Source organism: Macrosteles quadrilineatus, unplaced genomic scaffold, assembly GCF_028750875.1.
Source record: "Macrosteles quadrilineatus isolate MER2022 unplaced genomic scaffold, UCM_ALF_1.0 Scaffold_7__1_contigs__length_78375512, whole genome shotgun sequence".
In the NCBI taxonomy this organism is placed as follows: Eukaryota; Metazoa; Arthropoda; class Insecta; order Hemiptera; family Cicadellidae; genus Macrosteles; species Macrosteles quadrilineatus.
The window spans coordinates 32,317,696-32,340,738 of record NW_026542600.1 but is presented as its reverse complement, the minus strand read 5'-3'; the positions used below and the strand labels follow the sequence as shown (position 1 = coordinate 32,340,738).

General features: G+C 34.0%; 1 protein-coding gene across 4 annotated transcripts in view; it reads left to right on the top strand.

Moving 5' to 3' along the window:
- Window positions 1–14,528: 14,528 nt before the first annotated feature.
- Window positions 14,529–23,043, top strand: part of LOC128998422 (N-acetylglucosamine-6-sulfatase-like) — a 34,397-nt gene continuing 25,882 nt past the window's right edge. The window contains exons 1-3 of one of the 4 annotated variants that reach the window (XM_054424544.1): window positions 14,529–14,546; window positions 18,421–18,561; window positions 21,048–21,107. In XM_054424544.1, the coding sequence (XP_054280519.1) occupies window positions 14,544–14,546; window positions 18,421–18,561; window positions 21,048–21,107 (204 nt within the window). In that variant the 5' untranslated portion in view covers window positions 14,529–14,543. Of the gene's footprint in view, window positions 14,547–15,929; window positions 16,008–16,562; window positions 16,695–16,952; window positions 17,097–18,420; window positions 18,562–21,047; window positions 21,108–23,043 lie in introns of those variants that run through there. The other 3 variants (XM_054424547.1, XM_054424546.1, XM_054424545.1) reach the window with 3 other exon arrangements.

Sequence of the window (23,043 nt, the reverse complement as noted above, 5' to 3'; positions counted from 1 at the left end):
AACAGTTTAAATTGGTTCCATAAAAACAAATAAATAAATTAGTAAGCAACAAAACACCGGGTGGAGCTAACCTGAAACTGCCCTGCTTGGTTGGTCCACAAGAATAATAAATCCATATTAGTACATTTAAACGATGGGATTGTAAGATTGTTCATACATACACTAATAAAGTCACGAGTAATGAGCTGATTCCCCTGGGTGGTACCTGGTACCAGCCTAAAAAAGTTACAGCAACTAGATTTTCTAGCAAAATTGCCGTCTCAATGCTACCTCTAGTTGTATTTCTAGCTCAGTGGGTGATTTTCGTGTTTCGTGACTGCTGTGACACTTGATTCCGTTGATGCATGAACTCTGTCAAGGGAAAATGCGAAGGAGCTGAGGTAGGTCTACTAATATTCTGTCTTTTAGGAAAAAAATTACTGTCTGCTATTTATTTTTCGAAAATAGGGTATATAGAGAGGACAATAAGTAGTTTTCATTAATAATTAGTTATATTTCGTAGTAGTAACTATTTTAAATGTTACTTTACTAATGCGTAATTAACTTTAACATCAACAAAATCAAGCGTTACAGGCCATAAACATACTTAACATTTTTCTCAGAAATTAAAAAGGATGATCAATTAATTATTGAAGACAGTTTTAATTTTAATTATGTTCTATCCAGTTTATGCAGAGGACGACTTTGTTATTTACTGTTTCCTCTTATTTAATCAACAGTCAAAATGTTTTAATCAATATAAAAAGATATTACAGATGTAACTACCGCGTATGCTTCAGCTATCCCAAGTAGCACACATCATCGTTGGCCCAACGTTGGGAAATGGTGGGCACGGTTGGGATATGGTTGGCAGAAATTTTAACGATTTGCCAACGTTGGCTCAACGGAAACTTGTATTCGTTGGCCCTACAAAGGAAAGAATCGTTGGCCATTCGTTGGGTTTAAGTATAAAACATTCTAAAACGCATTTTAACGAATTGATTTATTTAAAAGAACATAAATGTTATGGCAGCAGAATATAAGACAAATATTGTAATAATTTGGATCTATAATAAATGTAGTCAGATGATGTTATGATACTAGATACAGTGGGGAACACCTGCTTAACATGTAATAAATATAATAATTCCATTTTTTTTTTAAAACAATATTCTTTAACTTATTTGATTATCATGAATCACTGAACTATAATTATAACTGGAGTCACCACTCTGTGTTTAAAAAGCGTACCACTGTTTATGCTGTTTTTTTAGTTTTTGTTGTTGTTATGTTGACCTCTGATCGGTTGGTTGAATAGCTGTCAAATTTGAACCATGGGGAGCGTTATTCACGGCAAGTCCAAAGCCCAACCAACTGAGACAGTGTGACTAACAAACCACAGCAACAAGTGGCCACTGACCATTGATAGCATCTTTTCTCTAATGTTCCCAGAGAGTAGTGACTCCAGTTATAATCTAGTTATCTCAAATGGTATGAATAGTTATGACTTTACCTCTAAAACAATAACTAGGGAATTATTGTTTTATAGGTTGGTCACACTGACCTTGTTGTTGATTTTTTAGGTTAAAACGCCTGACATGTTCATTGATGGTTTGCTACTAGCGTCTAATTTTCTTCTTCCAGGAACTGATGAGAACTTTTTCTGCGAAGGAGCGGGGGATTGTGGGAGAGCCCCTCACGTCAATTTAAGGAAATCTTTAAATTTATTTTATAATTTTGTAGTTATAAATTTACTTTTTAATTATACAATTATTTTTTAAATTATAAAATTAATTATTTAGTTTTTAATTATAAAATTGAATTGTCAAAACCAACCAAACCTGCTCAGCCATTCTTTTATAAAGTACACCTTATGTAAAAAATTAAAATATTAATTTTGTTCATTTTAATTACTTGTCCTTATACATAAACATCCATACAATTCATAATTACAAATAAAACCATGAATTTGTCATATTTTTCAGTTTTATTATTGATTGCAGTTGGTACTGAAGCAGCTGATTATTGAATATTGAAATCAGCTGTTTTCTAGTCAGCTGTGAAATAATGAGTTGATATTTTTGCCCAGTTAACCTACAACACATCTGAAGTAAGAAGATCAAAGAAGCATTCAGCAAAATTTCCAGACTTTTAGGTAACTATTACAATACTTTATTCAAGATCTTGTTTATTCAGTTGCTGTGTCACGTCCGTTACAAAAATACTACGAAAGTTTAAATATCACTTAACCTATAACTAATTAGTAATTTTAAACCCCAAGAAAGTAAGGTTAGGTTGTTTCCATATTCAAATATATGTTTTTTAGACATATTAAGTTAAATACCAATTTATTAAGTGTAACGGACGTGACAAGTCTTTAGATGTAACGGATGCGACATAATTTAACAGGTGTTTATTTTGTGTCTTTATAGTAGGCCTATCTAACCAAAATATTTTTTTTTTGTTTTAGATCATGGCTCCTGCTAACAGAATGGCAAAATGTAGGGAAAAAATGAAGAAGAACCCTGAAATATGGAATAATTATTTAGAAAAAGATCGTGAAAGGAAGAGGAAGCAAAGAGAACAGGAAAGAAGGAAATTTAAAGCTAATAAACTGATGTTGGAGCAAAAGAGACGAAAGGACAGAGAAAGACAACAACTTTACAGAAAGAAAAAGGCACAACTAAAGAAAAATAATGATGAAAACGCCAAAGCACTACTTGGTGAAACTTACCTTGGAACCTATAAAAGTCCACGTACACTTGGCAAAGCCCTAAAAAAAGCCAAAGGCACCCTACCCTCAAGTCCGGCTAAGAAAAAAACAGTTCTTAAAAGATTAATAGAAGAGAACTTTGGCTTGTCTGTTTGTAAGGGACTTTTTAAGAAGCAAAAAAAAAGGACCACGACAGTTAACCGAAAACTGTATTAAGAAAGTAATTGACTTTTACAACAACAATGAAATCAGTCGCCAGGCTCCAGGCAAAAGGGATGTGAAATCAATAAAAGATCCAGAAACGTCTAAAAGAACAACATATCAAGTACGACACATGGTTATGAGTATTAGAGAAGCCCATGAAGAGTTTAAGGTCAAGAACCCAGATGAACAGATTTCGCTGTCAAAGTTTTATGACTTAAGACCAAAGCACATCTTGCCTGTTAGTCAGATGCCCCACTCTGTGTGCGTTTGTATAAAACATGCAAATTTTATGTTCCTGATTGAGTCTGTTTCAAAATCTATCCCTGGTTTTCCAGACAACCACAAGGACCTTCTCAGCCTAGTTTCCTGTGACATTTCGAGTGAAAAATGTATGATGAATGAGTGTGATGATTGCACTTATGACTTAAAAACTCTCCTTCCTGAAAACACAAACTTAAAAAATAAGTACAAATGGAAGGAATGGAAAAATGTAAACAATAGGCCAAATCTGGTGGAAGATTTCACAAGTTTAGGAAGAATATTGGCTGAACTTAACTCTCAATTATGTGCTTTCAAGATTCATTTCTACGTGAAGAAAGTTCAGTCTTCATATTTTGATAAGTGCAAAGATTCTTTGGGGGTTTCAATAGACAAAGCTATAATGCAAATAGATTTTTCAGAGAATTATGCACTAATCCACCAAGATGAGATACAGAGTGCTCATTGGAGCTACTCACAAGTTGCGATTTTCACTTGCTGTATATGGCATGGTAAGGAAGTATATAGTTTTGCCATTGTCAGTGACGACTTGAGCCATTCAAAAAATTCGGTATGGTTGTATATTAAAACTCTACTTAATGAAGTGAAGAATATTTCTTCTGAAATCGACCATGTACATATTTTTTCAGACAATTGTGCAGGCCAATTTAAAAGCCGCTATTCTGTATCAAATGTGTGTTTCTCAGAAAAAGATTTCGATATCACGGTGGACTGGAATTTCTTTGCCTCTGGACATGGAAAAGGTGCTGTTGATGGGGTAGGGGGCTCAATTAAAAGAACTGTTTGGAATGTGGTTAAAGGAAGAAGAGCTGTGGTTAGCTCAGCTGAAGAATTTTACCAAGTAGCAAAGGAAAACTGTACAAACATTAACGTGCTGTACGTTTCTGAAAAAGAAGTAAGTTCTCATTCCAAAAATCTTGAAGCTAGATGGGATAACATTGAAAAAATTGTCGGAATCCAATCGTTTCATCACTTCCGGGCCTATGATGAATGTCATATTCTAGTTGCCAAAACATCTGAGTCACTTATGACTAAGGTTTGCATCGTCCTAGAACCAGAAGAAGAAGACCTTACAGAGCCTGCGCCTTCAAAGCGTTTGCGGTACTCTGATGTGTACACGGACTCTGAAGAAGAAAATATGTGTGATAGACGCTACCCAGATGAAGATCAGTATTTGAATCTACTGACATCTACTGATATTTCTCCATGTGATATTGTCCCAGGAACACACGTACTGGTTTAAAGTCTTCAGTGAAAAGGGAAAAGAGTTTAGGTATGTAGCGGTCTGTCAGAGTTGTGTTAAAGAAAATAAGGATGTTGAGGTTTCATTCTTAAAGTCATACAACAAAAGTCATAAAGTGTTTAAAATTAATGAAGGTGACGAAAGACTGGTCTCCGTTTCAGACATCCTCGAACTACTAAAAGATCCTGTGCTCAAACCAGTAGGTGATCGAGTCCTGTATGAATTTGAAGATGAAATAAACATCTTAGAATAACTGGAAGTAGAGCATATAACATAGCACAAAAGAGAACAGTTCAATTCCTGTGTTATAATTTAAAAACCCCCTAACAAAAGTGTGTTTTTCTTAGATGCGGAAATGTTTATGGAAGTTTACCATCTGCCATATTATGATTGTGTTCCAGCAATAGGCTAGTATTTAATTATTTCTTATTAATTTATCCTATATAACAAGTAATCTGTTTATGTACAAACATAATATTATAATTACAGTGCATAAATAAAGTGTATTTCCTCAAACTACGATATTTCTTCTACCTATCACCATACTTGTCACGTCCGTTACAAAGCCATGTCACGTCCGTTACAGCAAATTAAAATTATTTTCTCTTAACTGAAATCAAATAATAAAAGCTAGTTGTTATGGCTATATAGATATTATAATAAGTAATTAAATTTGATTTTTCCAATATCCTAAATGTAAATACTTAACAGAATTTGTAACAAGACGTGCCACATCTCAGAAGGCAGGTGACTTTATTGTCACGTCCGTTACAGCCAGTTAAAGTTGCATAATATTTACATTACTTAATCGTAATACATACAATATTCTATGAAATTAAAAACCCTAAATTACTATTGACTTAGCATAGAAATTATTCACTGTAATTAATTTTTCCTACTTTTACTCCACTTTAAAATCATCTACTTGTCACGTCCGTTACAAAAGAATGGCTGTGCTGGTAATACGAAAAGCGATATAAGATAAAAATCGAATGAAGGTTTACTTATAATTTTTAATTTTAAATTAATTTTAAAATGTTTATTATAAAAACTGTTATAACCTAACTGAACGAACCAAACTTGCTGATAATATAAAAATATATAAGATAAAAATCGAATGAATGTTTACTAATTAAAAAAAAAAAATAGTTCCGTTTATAAATAAAATTATAAATGCCTCAAATTCTAACAAAAGATTTAGCCTACAGTTAAGAAGTATTCGCATTCTAAGCAAAATCTTGGACAAAAAGTTAGTGTCACCGGCGGGGTTCGAACTGGAGACCTCCAGATAACCAGTCCGAGACGCTATTAACTCCACGAACACCGATGGATTTATATAGTCTCGTTACGGTAATGGAGTTTGAAGATTGACGTCACGCCCCCTACTCCTACTCTCAAGAGGTTCTCATCAGTTCCTGGAAGAGGTAAACGAGGCGATATAATGGGTCCGACTTGGTGAGCACTTTTTCACCTCAAATTAGTTGACGAATATCGAAACTGAAAAATCGATACTTTTACAGCTCGATCGTTTTTAGAATTTAGTACATCGCGATATCGATAGTCCACTCACACTCCACTCCATCTATCCATTCCCATTCCCGTTCTCCTTTGACTTGTGTCGTGTCTTGACGACAGTTTGAATTTAATAATGGTAGATCATTAGGAGAGAACATGGGTGGGGGAAGCCCCTGATGCTATTTGACCTGTTAATTTGTGCTCCTCAGTTTTTTATAAAATTAACCTGGAACTTCTGTGCTTTACGAGTTGTGTTTTATATCTAAATATCCAGTTTTAATTTCTGTTCGAGATTTGGAAACCAGTTTTTTGTTTTAATAAACCGGTTGTAAAATATAAAGGAATTTTACTAATAAAATCAAGTCCCTGCAAATATCAGAGATAAGATTTGGCCAGAGATAAGATTTGGCCAGAGATAAGATTTGGCCAGAGATAAGACGGCAGCTAGTAGCAGTACAGGAGCTGACCTTTGGAACAGATAAGCAGCTCTGCTTCTACATAAAGCAGGTTGTTTGTTAACATGTTACATAAAGTTTGACAATAGATAAGGAAACCTCTGACTCTACCAAAGTCGAATTGTTATTACTACACCTTTTCTGATTTGTTTACTAACATTTATATGTTAGTTTTTATAAAGTTTTAATTGATGCATGCTCATATTTTGTACTGGTAAATAGGAAATTGAATTTAAGATGAGATCTGAAAATCCTAAAGTTAGTCCCAATATAAAAATAAATCCTTCTATTAATACAAAGAGTTGTTTTCCTAATGGAGTACAAACCAGGGCCAAAACTAAATCTGCTAGCATTGAAAAACATCAAAATAAAAACAAGCTTGGCAAATCAACACTTGATAAATCATTACTAACAAATTTGAAAAAAACAGAAGCTTTAGTTGAATTAGTAAAAGATAAAGCTGCTATCTCCCACTCACAGGAGTCTCAAACGCAGACACATGTTTATATAACAAAACAAGCTGAAACTCAGACTGATATTAGTAGTATATCTATAGCAAGAACTGACGAACTATTAGGACAGAAATGGTTAACTGATGGAACTATTCAACCATATTTTGATATATTAAATTCATCCATCCTCTCAAATCATGCAGCAATAGCAATTAATCCTGTAATCAGCCATGCGATAAAATGCATTGATGATTTTGCACACTTTGTCGAACCACTTAACCTTAAGAGTAAAGATTTTATTATAATACCAGTCAATGATTCGACAAGTCTAGACCAAGCAGGAGGATCCCACTGGAGTGTCCTCTTTTACTCCAAGCAGGACCACCATTTCTATCACTATGACTCTATGGATGATTTTAACACAACCCATGCTAAGCTGATTAGTAAGAAGTTGGCACGTTTTATCGAAGATAAAAACGAATCCGGGTTTTCAAACATAAAAGGCCCAAAGCAGTTAAATAGTTATGACTGTGGTGTGTATATGGTGTGTGTAACAGAGATGTTGATATGTGACATTATGAAAAACAAAAAGATCAATTTACACAACATTCAGAATTTACTTCTCTCTGAACCTGACTTGATATTAAAACGATCTTGCATGGCTTATGTCATAAACAACACACTAATTTCAAACAGCACATTGCAGGAGCTCATCACTAAGCAGATCAGCAACCTAGTGCCAGATAAATCATCTGCACAGTCATTAGAAATTGTTTCATCTAACTGTACAGTCTCTCCTCAGTTTGGGATAAAGTCAGCGCACAACGAGGCCTGGACCCATGTTAAGTCTGGTAGAAAAGGTCATAAAAGGGAAGCTAAAGCATCATATGTAAACACTGTAAATCGTTTTAGCGTTTTAGGAAAACCTGAAAAAGTACCCAGTATAATTATGAAGACACCGTTCTCATGTGAGCAGACCACTACTACAACGTTACCGAATTCAAGACATCAGAAGAAAGGTGAAGAAAAGTTAATTGAACTACAGAATAGCCAATCACATAAGTTTTCTCCTCGTCAAGTAAAAAACAAAGATAAACATACACCAACAGTTTCTGTCATTGGTGACAGTCACAGCCGGGGTTTAGCTGAAAAAATTAAAACAGAGAGTCACGGGAAAGTACAGACTACAGGGGTAACTAAGCCAAATGCAAAGTTCTCACAGCTCAGGAGTGACATTTTGAACAGTAGTTTTGCAGATGTATTAATATTGTTTGTAGGAGCTAACAACGCATATGACTCAGATCTAAACAGAATATTCAATAGCTTCAAATCGGTTTTATTAAAGGCTGAATGTAACTCTCTTTTACTTATTAGTGTACCCTTCAGAAAAGACCTGCCGCTCAACCACCCAATAAACACCAATATATTTCACTTAAATTTGTATTACAATGACTGGACAACTGGAAAACTGTCAGTTTGTGGATATAAGTCTATTACCTAACAAGTATTATTCAAAGGATGGTGTACACTTGGCCTATGCTGGGAAAAAACTCTTATGTGAAAAAATAATGAGTACCACAGCGCTTAGTTCCATCTTTGTAACCCCGATAGCACACAAAAATGCCTGTGAATCTGCTGGCCCTGTTACTAGACCTAGGACTGCCACAGCATCTGTTCCGCTGCCTGCAGGAAGTGGAATAACAGTCCTGGAAGCTAACATGAGGGACTTGTTCAAGCACTGCAAGCAAGACTCTACTGTAGCGCTGGCCCACACAATATCATCGGATTTTCATCACCCGAGACACATGACAGCTGGCGTGGCTGTGGCATTTAGAGAGAAGTTTGGACGCCCACAGCCTTCTGAACTGATCTACAGTAGGCAAGCACGTCAGAGAACGGAGGACGGCCCTACCATCTACAGTTTGATCACTAAGGACCAATACTCTGGGAAGCCAAATGAAGCAGACTACGATGAAGCATTTCACCAGCTTGAAACAGATTTTGTGGCAAACAAATTTTCAACCCTAATCTGTTCAGCTATGGGTTGTGTTAGGGACTTGATAAAGCCTCAACATTTTATAAAAAATATTATCCATTTTCACCAGCGAACCGGGGCACGAGTCATTATAGTTTCTTCTGACCAAAAGGCGAAACGAAGACTTTGGAGAGGACTTTCGCACAACGAGTTTGTAAAGACTTTGGAAAATCTGATAGCCTCACACTCATCACTTGCCCCTGTCACCACAACACCCCAGAAGCAACAGAGCAACAGCAACACCTCCATCACACAACAATCACCATCTCCAGAATTTTCCACCCAATGCCAAAGTGAAGTGAGTGATAAAAGCCAGTCCAGTGTAAGTGAGTGTGTAAATGGAGCAGAAAGCAATTCAAGTACCCCGACCAACTCAGATGCAACTCCAGACTCCAGCAGCACTCCACCATCACGTGAACCTTTATCACCTTTTAAAGGATTCAATACACCAACAACTGAGAAACTGGACTACATAACTAGTAATTTAAGCATGTATGATACTAATAGACCTAGCTCTTTTATAAATATTTCACCTTTTTTAGGGAACATGACCCAATTTCCACTCTTAGGAACAAAGTAAGGCATACAAGTAATAATAGTAACGAGAGGTCGTCCAGTGGTCGAAACTCGACCAAAAATATGTAATGTACTCACTTCTCTATTTTCACCCCCACACTGTAAATAAAACATGTGATTGGAGTTTCTTCCATTTGTTTTGATTTCTTGTTTATATTTCGTTGTTATTTCGTCACCAGCATGGCAACGCATAAGATCCATGTTAATTTTTTCAAATCTTTAAACTCATTTTTTGTGCTTATCTTTGAGCCTATTTAAATTTATAAATGGATTCTGCACACCTACACGAAAATAGCTTTCTAACGGTTTGCGTAGATTTTCCCTACGATGCACACGAGCTGAGAAAAAAGGTTTTAAAGAAACATGCTTGCCTATTAATATATAGATAGATAACTTTTGGTTTTTACATCTGAACATTCAAGGTTTTTGTAATCATTCTACAGATCTGTGTTTTTTACTGGAGAATAGTAGCAACAACATAAAAGTAATATCGCTGAATGAACATTGGTTAAACAAATCTAATATTAATGTATTAAATAAGTTAAGTGGTTTTAAAGTAGCTGACTATTTTTGTAGAGACAGAAAACTTAGAGGAGGCTCAGCTCTTTTGTTATCTCAAGAAATTGAATTTAAAAAAAGAGATGATCTCAAGTTTTTAAATGAAGAAAATAATTTTGAATGTAGTTTTGTAGAAGTTTGTGAATGGAATACATTATTTATTTCAATCTATCGTATACCAAATCTGGACATTGATGACATATTTTTTGAGAAATTTGACTGTCTTTTGTCTAAACTTTGGCATGAGTCTAAGTCAAAAAACATTTTAATAGCTTCAGACCATAATATCGATCTTCTAAAAAACAATAACCGATCAAGAAGTTTACAATACCTTTGTTATCAGTTTGGGTTAAAATATCACTTTTTTCAACCAACAAGAATAACTCCAACCTCCAAAACTTGCATTGATAACATATTTTCTAACATGAAATTGATTTCAGATAAAGCTGAAACCCAAATTATCAATGCAGGTGCATCTGATCATGAAGCAATACTATTATCACTAGCTGACTTAAAACCACCCCCCTCAGCTTTAAAAAGATCAAATGTTTCTTTTAAAAGGTCATTTAATTCAGAAAATTTAAATTATTTCAAAAATAGTCTTATTGAATCAGAGTGGAAATTTAATCTTTTTGAAACTGTAAATACAAATTATAATAGCTTTTTAGATTGCATCCTGAAAAATTTTAATCAAGCTTTCCCTCTTAAACAATCAAAATGTAATTCTGTTAAACATGCATCCAAAAACTGGATTACACTTGGTATAAAAATATCCGCTGAAAGAAAACGGCTTCTCCATATCGAGTCAAGATGGAATAAGTCTAAGGACTTCCAAGATTATGTAAAAACATACAGGCAAATATTCAAAAAAACAATTGAACTCTCTAAAAAGAAATACAATGATCATTACATTAAAAATTCTCTTAATAAGACCACAGCAACATGGGAGATTGTTAAAAGGGAACTTGGACAACAAAAGGAAAAATCTGAATTACCTTATCATGTTCAAAACGATTCCTTGAAACTTACACATTTGGCTAATAATTTCAACAATCATTTTCTATCTGCACATACATCAGTAGGGTGTAGTCCTAAAGCCAAAGAGGCTCTGCATTTTATAGATTCAAAGTACTACAAAAATACATTTAAATTCAAACTAATTACCGAATCAGAAGTAAGGAAAATTGTATTTTCCTTAAATAACACAAGATCTGTCGGTTGGGATCAGATTCCATTGTTCTTACTTAAGCATGTAATAGATGAAATACAAACTCCTCTCTGTAATCTCATAAACCAGTCCTTAATGCACGGTATTTTCCCAAACAAACTAAAATACTCCGAAATTTTACCACTCCATAAGAAAAATGATAAAAACACTTTAGAAAATTACCGCCCAATAGCTATGCTCTCAAGTATATCTAAAATATTCGAAAAATGTGTTGACCTACAATTGAGAACTTTTTTAGAAGATAATAATATTTTTAATGATTCCCAATTTGGATTTAGAAAAGGATTAAGTGCTCAACAATCAATGACTAAATTAGTAAACTGTGTTGCGAGTTCCTTGGATGGATCTCAGAAGACAACTGGAGTTCTGTGTGATTTAACCAGAGCTTTTGAATGTGTTCATCACAGTTTGTTAATAGACAAACTTGAAAAATATGGAATAAAAAACAAGGAACTAAATTGGTTTTCTACATACTTGAGGGATAGATATCAAAGGACTAAAATTATCAAATTTGGACATACTATAAATTCTAATTGGGAAAAAGTTGAAGTAGGGGTGCCTCAGGGATCAATATTGGGCCCCTGTCTATTTCTTATTTATGTAAATGACCTACCAAATGTGTTAAAGATGGATGTATTTCAATTTGCTGATGACACAATGCTGTTATGTAAGGGACCCAATGTTGAATCCCTTCAGCACACAGTAGATACAGAATTGGCCGCTTTAAGTGACTGGTTTAGAGTAAATGGGCTCTCCTTGAACATGGACAAGACTCAAGTAGTTAATTTTCGATCAGATCATAGAAATAGTTTAAAACAGACCACTTTTACAAATCATCAGTTAATGTCTGAGGAGACAGTCAATTTTTTGGGTATTCATATAAACGAAAATCTTGACTGGCTTCCTCACATTGACAAACTACGGAAAAAACTTTCTTCAGCAATATTTTCTCTCAAAACAATTTCTCAAGTTACAGATACTAAAACTCAATTAACAGTTTATCATTCATATTTTTCATCATTAATGTCATACGGAATACTTGTCTGGGGAAATTCTTGCCATGGTAAGAAGATTTTTAGGCTTCAAAAGAAGGCACTTAGAATCATAGCTAAAGTGCCCCGAAGAAGTCCGTGCAAAGTCATCTTTCAGGCTTTTAGCGTTTTGACATTTTATGACCTGTATATTTTAGAAGCATTATTTTGGGTATTCAACAATTTGTCCATTTTCAGGGAGGGTCACACAAACCATAGGTATAACACTAGACATAAGAACCTAATTAAGCCCACTAGCCATAGATTATCACTATTTGAAGCATCACCTCAATATATTGGACCGAAATTGTATAACTTGATTCCTGATCATTTAAAAAACATTGCAAATCCAAAAAAGTTCAAACAAAAATGTAAAGAATGGTTATTGACAAAAAAATTTTATTCTTTAAATGAATTTTTAAGTGGAAATTGGGAGGGTTAAGTGTTGAAATTATTTTATTTGGATTTATTACTATTTATTTAGATTTAAGTATTATAATGCATTGACAAATGTCCTGTCATTTTATGATGTAATGGCATTCTGTAAATAAATAAAAATAAATAAATTGTAGCGCCTAGAGACGAAATGTCAATTTTTTAAGAGAATACATAAATTTGTTAATCACAGAGGATACGCGTCCGGTAACCAGACGTGGATTAGGCGTCCGGTAACCAGACGTGGATTAGGCGTCCGGTAGGGGGTCCCGGAACGCCATTACCACAATGATACGATGTTTAGCCATCAGTGTTCGTGGGGTAGTGGATAGAGTGCTTGGCTGATATGCGAGAGGTCCCCGGTTCGAAACCCATCGGTATCTTCAACTTTTTGGCACAGATTTTGCTTTGAATGTAATTTCTTCTTAACTGTACATCTTTTGTTAGAATTTTCGGCATTTATAATTTTATGTTATGAAGAGAATTAAACCTTCATTTGATTTTTTTACTATCAGCAAGTTTGGTTGGTTAGGTTAGGTTATGACAGTAACTGCCGGACGCCTAATCCACGTCCGGTTACCGGTCGCGTATCCTCTGCGTTTGTTAATACCTTACGAACAAATTCTTCTTCAGTTTCTATTTATCAGTAGATAGTAATGGGAATAAAATTCAATGTCAACAGTTGAAAAGCTTATTGCTAAGGTTATGTTCATTGACCAGAATTTGTTTGAATCAAAACTGAATATCATCAGATGGAGGCCATTTATATTACCTAATTTGTATTATTATTGTTAGTATCAACCCAGCTCTTGAAAAAAATGCCAAAATTCCTGCTTCCTGAGAGGGAGTGTAATTTACTCCCGAAATTCTGTATTGGTTGATAGGCCTACTTACAAGTAAGTAAGTATTAGTTAAAATGGAATTAGTTAATTAATTTATTAAATGTTTGTTAAATGTAATTTTTGTTGTTGTTATTTATGACGACTCTTTACAAGCGCAGAGTAAAGATAACCTTTCTGTATATCGGAAAATACAAAAGCTTATTGAATTACTACATAACTTTTTTACATTATACAAAATGTTTATAATTGTTGCAATAACTACGAATTTTAACAAACATAAAATAACACAAGAATATCCGGAGGAAAATAAGAACAGAAACACGCTTTATAATCTTGTAGCTAGTAAAAAACACTAATTTACCGATTCGATTACTCTAAAACAATCGAGCAATCGAGCCAACCGAGCGGTAAAAGTATCGATTTTACAGTTTCGATATTCGTCAACTAATTTGAGGTGAAAAAGTGCTCACCGTCTGACTTAGGGGAGGTACGATTGAGGCATTAGTTCAAAATTCCTCCGTGGACAGCGCTGTAGTAGGGAGCAATTTTGGCTATGAAGGTTTACTAATCGCACAAATAGTTCTGTTCATAAAATAAAATTATAAATGCCTCAAATTCAATTTTATAATTTTTTAATATAAAATTACTATCATAACCTAACCGAACTAACCAAACTTGCTGATAATGAAATAATATGAAAAAAGTTTATTAATAGAACAAATTATTCTGTTTATTATATAAAACTAGAAATTGCTCAATTAAAATTTTATAATGACTTAATAATAAAATAAAATTGTCATAACCGAACCAAACCAACCAAACTCTCTGATAATGAAAAAATCTAAGTCATAAAGTTAGTGCCACCAGCGGAATTCGAACCCGGGACTCTCAGCATATCAGCCCGGCTCGCTAATCACTAGACCACCGAGGCCGATGGCTACTAACCGTATTGTTAGGGTAACGGTGTTCCCTCAGCTAATGAGAAGCCCACAGCTGTCATGGTAAGCTCATCTATACCTCCCCTGAGTAGGGTAAGAGCTAGAGTTATTGGCACTACCATAGTTATTGGCACCTTTTTTCGGGTCTGACTTAGGGGAGGTACGAATGAGGCATTTAGTTCAAAATTCCTCCGCGAACAGCGCTGTAATAGAGAGCACTTTGTCAATGAAGGTTTACTATTCGCAAAAATAGTTCTGTTCATAAAATAAAATTATAAATGCCTCAAATTCAATTTTATAATTTTTTTAATTATAAAATTAAACTATCATAACCTAACCGAACTAACCAAACTTGCTGATAATTAAATAATATAAAAAAGATTAGTAATAGAAAAAATAATTATGTTTATTAAAAAAAACTAGAAATTGCTCCTTTAAAATTGTATAATGACTTAATAATAAAATTAAACTGTCATAACCGAACCAAACCAACCAAACTTGCTGATAATGAAAAAATCTGAGACAAAAAGTTAATGCAACCAGCGAGATTCGAACCCGGGACCTTTTGCACGCCAGCCCGGCACGCTAACCACTAGACCACCGAAGCCGTTGTCCACAAACCGTATTGTTACGGTAATAGCCGTTCCCTCAGCTAATAAGAAGCCCACAGCTGTCATCGTAGCCTCTTCCGTACCTCCCCTGAGTAAATACCCTTTTTTTCAAAGCCTCGTACACCTAAATGCAAAAGTCGGTGGAAGAGGGGAGTTAGTTGCTGAGATGCCCACATGAGTTCTCTGTACTTCAGTGTGTGTTTGGTTATTTCAGAGGCCATGCTAACCTGCACAGAAATTCTTTTTCAAATGCTTAGCCGATTTTTATTGATTCTTCACATTTCCTTAAGAATCTGACAAGGACTTAAATACCTGTTTATTGTTTCCTATTAAAACTGAACGTTAAAAATAACGTTTTCATTATTTCATTAGTATTAGGAAGGACTGATTTGTCTATTCCCGTCACCCATTTACCCATATACTTAAAATTACCTAATATATGAGGGTGCCAACAACTGTGTCTAAAATATGTAGTGATTTAGTTATTGGCACTACCTTGGCACTGCCAATAACTGTGGTAACTGGCATGCCAATAACTGTGGTAAATACACTAATGCCGATTGGCACTGGTAATTATATTGTGGTTATTGGCATGCCAATGACTGTAGTCACTGGTAACAGGTGACACTGCCAGTAACAGCATTTACTGTCATGGAAGTCTCTAAGTTATCGTAACATGAACATGGTTACACGAGTATATGCTATTAAAAAAAAATATTTAGGCCAATATACTTAATTTATATATACAGTATAAAGATACAAAGCTTCTCATAACTAATTTGTACCATATTAAAAAAGGGTAAACCAAAAACCGATCCATCATATTATGTTTAAAACCATTAAAATTCCGTCAAAAAGCCCCAATCAGGATCAAATACGTAACAAAGAGAATAAAAAAATAGACCTACAAAAGGTAAAATGTGAACGTTGTAATGAAATATTTCACAGGAAATAGTTTGATGGCATTGATTATGACGAACCAATACCAATTAATATGTATAAAGACAGTATTAAGTTCGGTAAAGTTGTTGCCAAAGAACTAAAACTAGGCCTACCATGAACAATTTTAAGGATTTTAATTTTACTTACTGTATAATTTTCATTGTTTCTTCTATATACTATAATATGATTAGGCATACATCACGTAAGACAACAAAGACCACCTTAGTACGCTTAAAAATGTAATATTTGTAGACTTTTTTATGGGTGCCAATAACTGTGCCAAGATGTGACAATAGCTATGGTTGATGGTGCCAATAACTATGGTTTTTGTATTTTTTAACATTTTAATTTTTTAATTAACTTAAGTAATTATATATATATTTTCTTTATACATCTCAGTATTCTCAGTACATTCTGCTACCTGATTAAAAAAACGAAGATATTAAAAAAAGTATTGCAAAGGAGCTGTGGTAGATTTCTCCGAAGCTTACCGTTAAGGTGCCAATAACTGTAGCATTTACCCTAAATACCCGATAGGATCGTTACCTTACTACAAACCAACACCTTGGTAAATGGTAATTGAGTTGTTGGTTGTTGTTGTTGGTAGTTTAACAGTATTAGCTGCAGCTGTCGCGATTTCGAATCATTAATATCGTTGGTAAGATAATGGTATAACCTAAAGTTAGCTAAGATTATCTCTACTGTAGGTGACTTGGGTAATTTTTATGTCATCATAGGGGTGTAAAAGAGAAATACAGTGATTTGATTTCGATTTGCTTGTGAACTGTAATTCAACACTACAATTGGTTTATTTGATAATGCAGCAGGGGCTGGATTATATTCAGCTAGAGAGTAATACTCTATGGTCCCAAGTATTTTTTTTTTAATTTCTCCCCCTATACCATACCATTACACTATGAATGATAGTATTAAAGAGATTGTTTTTGTTAGACTTTCGAGTTAAGAGTTTTGAGTGGAAGTTTTGAGTGGATATATTCGTTTTGGGTCCTCCTCCTGAACCCAAAAAGTGGTTTTTGATTTTCGATATTTATGAAATTTGGTATGTAACTTAGGCAGCACTAATCCATGGTATCTCCAGGCGTTAATTTTTTATTTTTTTATTATTTTTTTTATTATTAATAGTGATTTTCCAAAATAAACCCATAAAATACAGGAAAAATTAGATTTTTTTTAAATGGCCCAAATGATTTTGATAAAAAAATAGTAAATATGATAAGTATAACTTAGTCCTTCAAGCTCTGAAAAAATGGTACAAATCCCATATCCGTTAAAAAAAAAGTTCTTCAAAAGTTATCAGAACTTATGTTAGGGTATTTTCCAATTAAAAACCATAAAATAAGAGAAAATTGGATAAAAAAAAATTATTTTTGATTGAAATTATAGTATTTGATGGTCCTTATTCCTTATGATCCTTTTTCTTAACAACACAGTGCAATACCCCATCGGTGTAAAAGTTACGGTTCAAAAGTTATTTATGTTATTTTCCTGTAAAACCCATAAAAAACGGAAAAATTAAATTTTTGAAAAAAAACCATTCTGATTGAAATGTGTCTGTTATGGTCCTTATAGTGCCAAACAAAATATTGGAACTCCTGATTTTTGTTAAAATTAAGGTTCAAAAGTTAATGAAAATTTTGTGATTTTACCTATCATTGTTACTCTTATCGCTTACCCATGATAAAGGTTTTTGACAAGCTAATGGGAGAAAGTATGTGTCAGATTGCTGATACGGTTTATTTTGTTTTTTGTAATATTATGAGTTAAGTTGATGGGAATTCATAAAAAAACATGTTTTGGTATGGAACTGAGTCTTACTAACAATACAATCTAAAAATAAGTCTATAGGCTATAATGGAACAGCATATTAAATGTTTTACTATCTTAAATCCATTTTATAGACACTTGTTTTCGATTGGAGAAGTATTTATATAATGATTTATTAAGATTCCTGGAATATTTTGAAATTTGTTTTTCTTTTCTATGTATCCTTCATTCTAACCCTTTTATAATTCCTCTCCACCCTTCACCATCTTTCATTCCTTCCCCCTATTTTACTATTAGACAAGAACCATTAATAATTTATACTTACCGGTACCCAATCATAATTCTATTGTACTTTTCCCTCTATAAATTGTTTTGTATTTTCAGAAACAAGTTCTAAATAAAACCATATTGCCGCATTATGTTTGTAATTGAAAATTCCATTTTAAAATTTGTATGCCAGCAAAATTTCAGCACTGGATAAAGTTCATATTTTTTAAATCATTTATATACTTAAAAAATGTGTGGTAATGTCAATGTGATATATTTGTTGCAGCTATCTAAAACCACAGTAAAATAATTAAAAAAATATCTTGTTCTAGGAAATTGAAACTTCAATGACTGTGGCCAAGATCGTGATTGTTTTTATAGTTAATTTCTACATTTGTATTTCCATTGATGCAAGAAAACCTAACATTGTTTTAGTCTTGACTGATGATCAAGATCTTCTTGTAGGAGGTTTGGTGAGTGGTTTTATGAATCATTAATACCTATCACAAAGCAAAATAAGTGCTTTTGAAATAAATTTTACATCAGTCACTATTTAATTAAGAGCAACAATTTAACACAATTATTAGCCTATATCTTTATGTACAAGAAGTAAATTCTAATTGTTGCCTTTAATTTCCTTATGTAAATCTCTTCCTGGTGGTGTGTGTTCAATATAGTTGCCTATATTGAATGAATTTTATGTAGAGTATTATGAAGGTGTTAAGAATTAGAAATAGGTAAGGTATCAGTTATGAGGACTTGGAAGTGCCAATATTTCTGTTCTTTATAAAATGGAAAATGTACTTGTAACACTAATGAGATAAGGTGGAATTATCAAGAGGTCTTATCTTCCTTGCACTTACCTACCTATCTCGCAAGTATACTGCAACATAAAATTTCCGTAAGTTTTCTTACAAAACAAATTTAAAACATAGGCCTACTGAAAACAGGAGGGAAAATATTTGAAAGTAGCCTACTGTGTTTTTTATTTCTTCTGATCACATTTTAATCTGGAGACAAGTTGCTGTTATCTTCACTTGAAAAATTTTTGCACCAGATATTGAAAAACCTTTTCATAAGGGGAGGTCTTTAAACTCCAAAGAATCTGAGCTATAGTAATACCAGAAACAAAAGAACCCTGGGCCATTTCGAGCCGCGCAGGTTTGAGTGGTACGGCACACCTACCGGCGCGAACCACGTGTTCTTTTCGTTTCTGCGCAGGTTGTTTTGTTCGTGGTATGTCTATATGTTCAACTTGAACCACAGTTGAATACACTAAACATGATCAAGATACCAATTTCCTTCCTTCTTTCCGTCGTGAACTTTTACCAGAAGAAATTGGATTGTTCATGACAAAAATTTAAACAACACTTCATATATAAAACATTGGATATGAAACATTTAACATTAATATTTATAAGGTACAAATGGCAAACGGTGAGAGAGTTGGCAAAAAATCCATCAATGGAATAAAAAGCCATATCTTTTAGCCAATGCACTAAAACATGCTCAAACAGTTCTTTTTAAGTAGCCTAACATCACTCAAAAGTCTGTTGATCATCTTCATTGCCAAGTCCGGTAACGGGAAGTGCTTTGAAGTCATCACCAGCCTGCTTTGGACTCATCAAGATTTCACCTCCTACTGAGAGAGTGGGTTTCCGCGAACATTAGGACACCCCCCTCAACATTTAGGTCGTTGATGTGTAAGATGAACAGTAGTAGGGGACCCAGCACTGAGCCTTGCGGCACCCCATAGGGCACCAGTTGAGTAGCCGATGTCAAGTCGTATTATATTTTTAAAAAACTCCAAAAGTTCTTTTTTTCATGATTTTAAAAATTACTTTGCTAGAGATCAGAAAGTATTGATATAGGCCTATAGCTAATTTATTCCGGGTCTCCTTTTTTAAAGATAGGAACAGTTTTTGAATTCTTCAGTGTAAAAAATGTTAAAACATTTGATGCAGCATATCTTATAATATCATCCAAATAACTAGACATAAATTTCTTTAAAACTATAAATTTTACTTCTAAAATCCATTTATCTTTCAATGACTTAACTAAGACTTGTATTTTATCACAGTAAAATCTATTACTTTGACACTCTGACTGCAAATAAAATATAAAAAAAAACTTGTAGGCAAACCTGATTAAACAAATAAAATTTATTGAATATTTATAAAGAATACTTGTTCAGTAAAAAAAATATATATAAACTCAGCAGGAAGTCGTCATCAAGTCATGGAATGCCGGTCACCCATAAGCACAGAGGATGTTACTGCCATGAGGGATGTCGGTATTCCATGAACATGAACATATACTGTTGAAATCATTCACTAACTCACTGATTCAAAACACTCTAAAAAGTTTGGTATCCAGGGCCGTCCCTAGGGTTGGCGGTTCTCTGGAGCAAACGTAGTGGTGGCGCCCCCTCTCCCCCAGCAGTAATAGTCGCAGTCGCATAATTTAATACTATGTTAATACAAATAGCCGCTGCTCGGTGCCCCCCTCTTCAAACGACCCTGGTGGTATCTAACTATTATATGCCAAAATTAAGTACTATAGTACCATACAAGAAAAACGCCCTTTTTATTTAAGTTATGGTTAGTTTTAACAATATAATTTAATGTTATAACGCCATTCTGGTGCAACATGTTGTACTCCTGAATAAAGATTATATGACTATGACTATGACACACTCTTTGTGCCCTACACACATGAAAAAATAATGGTGTGGCTGACAGGCAAAGTACAACGGATTGTGCAACGCAAAGTGAGAAAAATCTTTCAAGTGCAAGAAATATTGCTCCCTCCGACCGAGCCTGAGCTCTTGTTATTATAGGCGGGTTGGTTGGGAAGGGGGCATCTTTCGAGCATGTTCCGTGGGACCACTATTTGGAAGCCGGTGGCCCTCTTACAGTCATGTGTTAATGCTAATATAAATATTTACATTATTTTCCAGACTCCAGTAAAGCAAGTGCAACAGTTAATAGCAAACCAAGGAGCTACTTTCACAAACGCTGTGAGTTCTTTTCTTTTCAATTATAAGCCTAAACCAGTCATAATTTTACATTGTACATAAGCAACTGTAGTTAATTTATAAGATGTTTTATCATAATATATTAAAATAATGTGTTTTTTCTTTCTTAAATTCAAATAGAAATACTGTCTACTTGAAAATATTTTCTTCCTCTCTTTTGCTCAATGTGCGACAATGTGTTTAGTATTTACCTTACATAGTAGTGTTTTGACTAATACCATACGGTACCACAGATGAAGTAGTGCTTATTTTTATATTCTGTGTCAATACATAGTTTTGTTTCCAATTATTGGCTTTATTTGTAGGCCTACTAAGAGTAAAAATTTTGAAACGGATGTTTTAAATGTCCCTGGCCTTTTACTTCGTAGATAGGTACTGTATTTGTAGTAGGCTATATTATTATGTGTTTTAATATTTTTTTGGGACGGGGGCAACATGTTACACACATTTATTTTGTTTTAAATAGATTTTAGGTATTTTTTTGTATTTTTAAAGTCTAGAAATTCACGACTATCATGTGTCCCAAGGGTACATTTTTCAACTTTCACGCTGTTTTTAGACTAATTATTCATGCCGAAATATATAATGCCATATTTTTATGTCATCAATAGTTATTAAACCTACAAAAAAGGAGCATATAATAATTTAGTTTTCATTGCGAACTAACTGCCATGACAAAATAAGTCTGTTCCTCGATTTGACGTCCCGACCATAATGGCAAAATTTGCAACTTTGGAACACGACAATGGCAAGCCTGGCGGCGATAGCGTCAGTTGGTTTTAGAGACTGGTTCGGGATGTGCGTTAGTTTTGTTGTACTGGTGGTTTTGCAGTAAAAAAAGGAAGTACAAGATTAATAAAGGTAAATTTGTGGTTTTTGTAATTTTGGTGTTTCCACAACCGTACATAGTAATTTGATGAAGTAGACATGGTGTTAATTTTTTTTGATATTATATTGTAGTAATTGTTGCAATTATTGCTACATTAACCTACAAATCCAATTTGTCTCCTCAAACATGAGATGTAGGGCTACCACCAGAAAAGAGCCAAATAATACTTGATGTCATGACCGTGGTATTACGACCATCACAGGTTTTTTCACGACCCAATTAGCCTTATCGGTTGTACTGTATTATGGTCGTTAAAATAAATTTTAATATCATTGTAAATTGCACAGTTTAGTTTAATTGCAACAAAAATGTTTCTTATACCAGTACAATTAATTGAAGGATGTAAAAAAAATAGGATTTTGAACTATGTTTACATTAACAGGTATTTTTATTGCCTTATATAAGAATTAGACCTTCAGCAACTCTCATTTTATAAACATTTATTTAAAAAAGTTACATTGTGTGTCCAAGGTCTAATCCTGCAAGGTCTAAAACAGTATCAGTGGATGAGTTTTTTGCATTGACTGTACTCTTAGACCTTCCGGGACTTGGACCTTCGACACACTACCAGATTAGACCCTCAGCAACAAGTACAAACTGCAAAAAGTGTGTCGAAGGTCTAATTAGACCTTCCGGGAATTAGACCTTCCGGGAATTAGACCTTCAGCAACTGATCCGGAATATAATGCATGGTGGGCCCAATATGGCATTTACAAGAGAACCTAGAATAGACATAGATTGCAGATTATGACTGCATGAATACATGCATGAACAGGCAAAATAAATCCTTGTTTTGCCAATAATCCCCTAGTGCAGAGTTTTCCAAACTGTTTCACTGGACAACACACACACTTCACAAGACAAACATATTTTTTGGTAACGTGGAGGAGATCTTTTAGGGATGGACAGGCCCCGAAGTGAGAATGATCATATATTCCCGATCTTTTGGGAAGATTACTTTTAATTGGGGATTTTATCAGGGCAAAATTTGTTCCAACTGTCAGAAATTTTTTCCTGATCACAGGTAAA